This window comes from Littorina saxatilis, linkage group LG2, assembly GCF_037325665.1.
Source record: "Littorina saxatilis isolate snail1 linkage group LG2, US_GU_Lsax_2.0, whole genome shotgun sequence".
NCBI lineage: Eukaryota > Metazoa > Mollusca > Gastropoda > Littorinimorpha > Littorinidae > Littorina > Littorina saxatilis.
In genome coordinates, this window is record NC_090246.1 from 58,616,424 (window position 1) to 58,621,730 (window position 5,307).

The window sequence follows — 5,307 nt, forward strand, 5'->3', positions numbered from 1 at the left end:
AACAAATAAACAAACAAACAAACAAACAATATTTTAGAAACTTATCACTTGGATATGGGTTATTGACTCCAGAGCTGTGTACCATTTTGTGACATGCATTTTCAGTCCATTAGATGATTTTAACGTAAATTAAATGGCAACTAGATCCTAGTTAGATAATGATACAAACATGCAACACAAAACATAGTATAGATTTTTGTCTTTTAAAAAAGTAATTATTGGTGTTCAAATCCATGTCACAACTTTTGGTTTCCATGTTACAAAGTTGACGCACTTTAAAACCCTTGTTAATTACTTAACGTAGACAAATAAAATGTGCAAGTATTTCTAAACCTGCAGGCCAAGTATATATGTATATGGAACCAGTTCTTAGTAATGAAATCTATTTGTATAGATTTGTCTCGGTGAAGTAAAGAAATTTAAACTTCGTAACATATCTGGTTTCTACTGGTATACAGCTCTGGAGAATAATCTATATAGATAAGTGATGCAGGGAGATTCTAGTAAACGGGAGTTTATGTGATTTGAACAAATTGTAGATACTTTCTTTGACACACAATTACAATGTCATTTTGTTTGTATTTGCTACTTCTTAATGCAAATTGTTAAGAAATAAAAATCTGAATTTGATAACATTTTTTGTTCCATTCATTCTTGACATTTTAGCAATATTTTCTCTTCTACACCTGTCTCTAAACTTCAATAATAGCACAAGCCTAAACCTCTTCAAGACTACATACCGACATTGTCGTGGGGTGAATTTTGGCATGACTCTATTCCTGGAGATTTTTATGTTATTGTGCTTTAGACTAAGTAAATCATTCTCCATGAGAAATATTCTCTTAAATATGATTTACAATACATGAATTAACATTGTTTTATCTTTATATCCATACCAGGAACGAATATAAACACTATTTCATATTAAATATAAACAGTTTTTTCTTTTCATGAAAAGCTGTTGCGCCAAAATTCCACGATGTCGATGCATCCTCCACCAAAACATATTATACATAAGCAAAACAAGCAAGGAGGGCAATCCAATATTTTGTTCCATATATAGTGAAGCACTGAAAGTTATCAGCCAGATAATACATTCACGTGTAGAGCCCGTCTGAGCAGCCACCGGTGGACGTTTTTTATTATTTAAAGATAATCAAAACGATTTTTATATAGTGCTTAAGAAGAAAGTTGCTCATGACGATTAGTCTTGTGTTTTACACCTGTAAAGATCTGCTTGACTGCATTCCTTGATCAGGTTCTGTCCTATGAATGTCAGTTTTAAGAAGAACTTGACTTACTTGACTTTGACTTATTCCTGTAGACTCCCTGTGGAGCATAGGGCCGCTTTAAGAAGAACAAGAGTTCTTTTCGGGCATGACGGTTTTTCATCTTAATTGATTTGTGAAAATGTACGTGTACAGGGCTCAAATCATGAAAGCTAGAAACAAGTAATTTTAACAGAAGATAGTACAAACGTCCTGAACTAATTTTCTTCTAAAGCACTAAAAAGTTGCTTAGATTTTTAAAAATAATGAAAGACATCCATCACCTGCCCCTCAGCCAGACTATATATACCTTAACCATTTCACTCTACACAGAGTGTCAGATATATCCACAAAAGATATCATTCTGAGGAATTACTTTGACAACATTCCTTTTTATTGCACAACAAATCATCTCTCTCTATTTCTATTTCAGACTCGCATTTGTAAAACTCTAAAAGGCACGGGGCAATCCCAGATGTGCACAAATATTAACCTAACATGTACATGTATGTATTTTAAACACTACAGATGAAGCTCTCAGAATACCCATTGTAACCCAAACTATGGATTGGGCTGTATTTTAGGAGAAGGAATTTTGCATGCACGTTGTATCGATTATTTCAAGAACAGCAAATTCTAGGCAAACTTACAACACACTTCACTTAAATGCAGCAGGGGTAAGGTTACCTAGTCACAACAATACCTCGAGCTGCGCGTAAAAATGCCTTTTACAGTTTTTCCTGCAGTCAACAACTGATTTGGTCCATAAGTTATAGCCCTTTCATGAACACATTATAACTTGGGTTTTCAAGGATTCCAGGATTTCTTTAGAAGACCTTTCCTGACACAGTGAGTCAAACTCTGAGGGCCCTAGATGAAGTTCTCTGTCAACACAACATAGGTCCAAGATTCTCCCCCGGAAGCAGCGTATGGCTGCCTGAATGGCGGGGTAAAAACGGTCATACATGTAAAAACCCACTCATGCAAAATCATGAGTGAACGTGGGAGTTTCAGCCCATGAACGAAGAAGAAGAAGTCCAAAATTCCAGAACTGAAGCATTTATCAGAACTTGTTATCCAAAGATTGAGGGACTGGCATGCACAACCGACATGCTCCCTGCTGCACAAGCTGGCATGTGTGAAACTTGACACCACTTCATGCACTGATGCCATTGAGGGAGAAGCCCTGTGAAATTCTGAGCTGTAAACCACATGGACCTGTGTGAACTTTCAGACCCTCAGGAACTACTCCTGTCCCCATATTACAAACAGTCCAGGAAGAAAACCCAAGGAAAAAGTCATATATATATATTTTGACAGTTTTCAACAATTGTGCACAAGAACGTGATCATATAAGTTCATTAATAGCTGCAATTTCTGTCTTGCTGAGTGGCTGTAGGTGGAATCCTTTGATGCCCTCCTTGTGTTCAAGGTCACGGATGTGGCTCAGCTTGGGTTTCAGCTCTGTACGAGTTTTTGCGATTTCCTGCGCAGTCTGGTCAAAGTCTGTGAGTAAAAGAAAGAAGTTTAATTTAGTGCAACGTCAGGCCACTCTGATGACAGGCTTCCTCCCAATAAAGGACAACTTTTGTTGTCCCTTTGTCGATTTATTTTCATCTTTACAAAAGTATATATCTGTCATGACAGGCCACCTGCAACATTTAGGGACACATGTGGCTGCTCCCAAGGGTGTTCTTTCAACACAGGTAATTCTCTTGGCTTTGATTACAGACTTAGCTGCAATAGGAACCAGGTAGAAAAGTTCTGCTTAAATCCACACAACCTATTCTCCTATAAATGTCATGGACACGTCAAATTCTGAGCCACATGAGTAGCTTTAGTTCCATCCAGAAGGTCTTTTAACCACCTTTCCGTATCAGTAAAGACTGCCTTTCAACAAAATGTCTATCAATGCCCCGACTATCCTATTTTAACTCTAGAAACCCACAAGATCGGGGAATACCAACATCCGCACCTCTAAAACTGCGGAAAAATTATTTTACCCTTTTCTATTAAGCGGGATGTAGACTTCTTCTCCATCTTGATAAACATGTTTCCCATACAAACCCACTGTTTGTTGTCTGATTTATCCTTCTGTAGTACCCTGCAAAGTAAGTCATATATATATTTACTATTAACTCATTTTTTTAAATCACACACGCAATGACATGCACACAGTGACACACGTAATCCTAACAAAACATGAAAGTTTATGCTGATGTTGCTCTCCTGAACTAAACAACATGGACACACTGAAAACAGAACAAGGCAAACTAAGTGATACAATTTAAAGTCATAAAGACACTGTGGCTGAGAGAAAGCTAAAATATTTGTATTATTTAATAGGGCCACCGCGTCAGCACTTAGCTTGAAAAGTCCATGTATGGGGCGATTTATATAGCGCTTGACGTTCTCTAAGCGCTTTACATATACCCCTTATTTTTAAGACCCCCCCCCCCCCCCCCCCCCTTTTACGCCATAGTGTTCATCTTCATGATTTGTCCAAGTTTGTAAAGGATGGTTTTCACTGAAGTCATTATGTATTTGATCAAGCATCTGATAATTGTTTAATATAATATATATCAGTCGACTGAAGCTCACCTCATGGCTTCTCGTGTCTGGTTCCAGTGATGGTTTAGGTCAATCAGCTTCTGCTTGTCGGTCAATATCTCCTCAGCAACATCTTCAACCTGAGCCAGGTGCTCCAAAAGCTGCTGAGAGTCTATTGGAGCTGCTCCTTTTTCTTCCATGATATGCAATCTGCAGGCCACGAATTAACAGGAACGTCAAAGACAGTAAACAGTGTCCTGAACAGTGAAAAAAAACACCATCTTTTGTTACATGCATATAATTGCTTTCATGAAGTTTTGGTAAGTCGCACCTTCAGAGGGGAAGCGGCATGCTTTGCTGTGTGGATTCCTGTTTGCTTTTTATCAACAATGTTTTTATTATTTTAATGTCAACAAGTCATAAAACTTTCACTGTGCTTTAATTCACAATTGACATTTTTTTTCCAAGCTTATCTCATTGTCATATATATATACCTGCCTAATTTACATGTGTGTGTGTGGTAACGCTTGCTAATCACTTTCTCCTTTTCTGTCTGTCGCTCTCTCTTTCTGTCTGTTTTCTTCCTAAAAGATTAAGTGTGTCACACTGTATGTGCACATGCGCACGTTGCGGTATTTCAAAGGTTGTGTGTGACAGAGTCTGAGAGAGAGAGAAAGAGAGAGAGAGAGAGCAGTGTGTGCGCACGTGTGTATATGTGTGTGCGGATGCGTCTGTGTGTGAAAGAGGGAAACACTTCAAAGCAAAACCTTCCATTCATGTATCCCTGACTGTGTCAAGCGTGTAATGTGTATACTTGCCTTTCCACACTGGTGTACGTGAACTTGTCTCCTTCAACGCGCACCTTGTTTTGTTTACTGATCCTCCTCCACACGAGAGGCTTCACAGTGGAAAAGCGGTAACCCAAGTTGGTACGTCACTGTACCAATTTATAAAGAAAAGCGTCCGAAGAAAGAATACTAGTGTGTGTGTGTGTGTGTGAATTTTCTGCGTGCACATCCATTCTGAGAAAAGGCGCACAATCTGCCTAAAAAGAAATTCTAATTTAAGGGGACTGACTAATTACTGCGCGACCAAGCGCGACCCCGCCGCGCTACCTTGAACTAAAGCATTTACATGCAATACTTTTGTTGTTCTCGTACCTTCATAGTATTTTCTCACGTTGTACATGTATCATGATTTCAGCCATAGAAATTAAAAATAAGGGAGTTTTGATGCATTTTTGAAGAGCTAGCGAGCGAAAGTGAAAGCACCGGATTTCTGTCACATCCGACCAGCACTATGATGTCCGACTTGTTTTTAGAACAAACGCGACCTCAAACTAAAGCGTTTACATGTCATGTTTTTGTTGATCTAGTATCTTCACAATAACTTTCTCGCGTTATACCAAGTTTTGAAGTAATAGAAATGAAGAAAAAAAGGAGTCATGAGGCATTTTTGAAGACTGAGCTAGCATGCGAAAGTGAAAAGC

General features: G+C 38.4%; 1 protein-coding gene across 2 annotated transcripts; it reads right to left on the bottom strand.

Moving 5' to 3' along the window:
- Positions 1-1,640: 1,640 nt before the first annotated feature.
- LOC138959379 (p53 and DNA damage-regulated protein 1-like) lies at positions 1,641-4,872 on the bottom strand. 2 transcript variants are annotated; one of them, XM_070330819.1, is made up of 4 exons: positions 4,637-4,872; positions 3,870-4,075; positions 3,272-3,372; positions 1,641-2,774 (listed from the first exon to the last, which is right to left on the bottom strand). In XM_070330819.1, the coding sequence occupies exons 2-4, from the start codon at positions 4,016-4,018 to the stop codon at positions 2,617-2,619; spliced, it is 408 nt and encodes a 135-aa protein (XP_070186920.1). In that variant the 5' UTR covers positions 4,019-4,075; positions 4,637-4,872; the 3' UTR covers positions 1,641-2,616. The 2 variants fall into 2 exon arrangements, with proteins under 2 accessions (XP_070186920.1, XP_070186919.1); XM_070330818.1 differs by having other exon boundaries at positions 3,870-4,028; positions 4,637-4,871.
- Between the last annotated feature and the right edge of the window lie 435 nt (positions 4,873-5,307).

Coding starts and splice junctions, on each gene's coding strand:
- LOC138959379 (XM_070330819.1), bottom strand. CDS start 4,018: ATGGAAGAAAAAGGAGCAGCTCCAATAGACTCTCAGCAGCTTTTGGAG. Junction 3,373..3,869: donor CAGACACGAGAAGCCATGAG/GTGAGCTTCAGT, acceptor CTTACTTTGCAG/GGTACTACAGAAGGATAAAT. Junction 2,775..3,271: donor ATCCCGCTTAATAGAAAAGG/GTAAAATAATTT, acceptor TTTTACTCACAG/ACTTTGACCAGACTGCGCAG.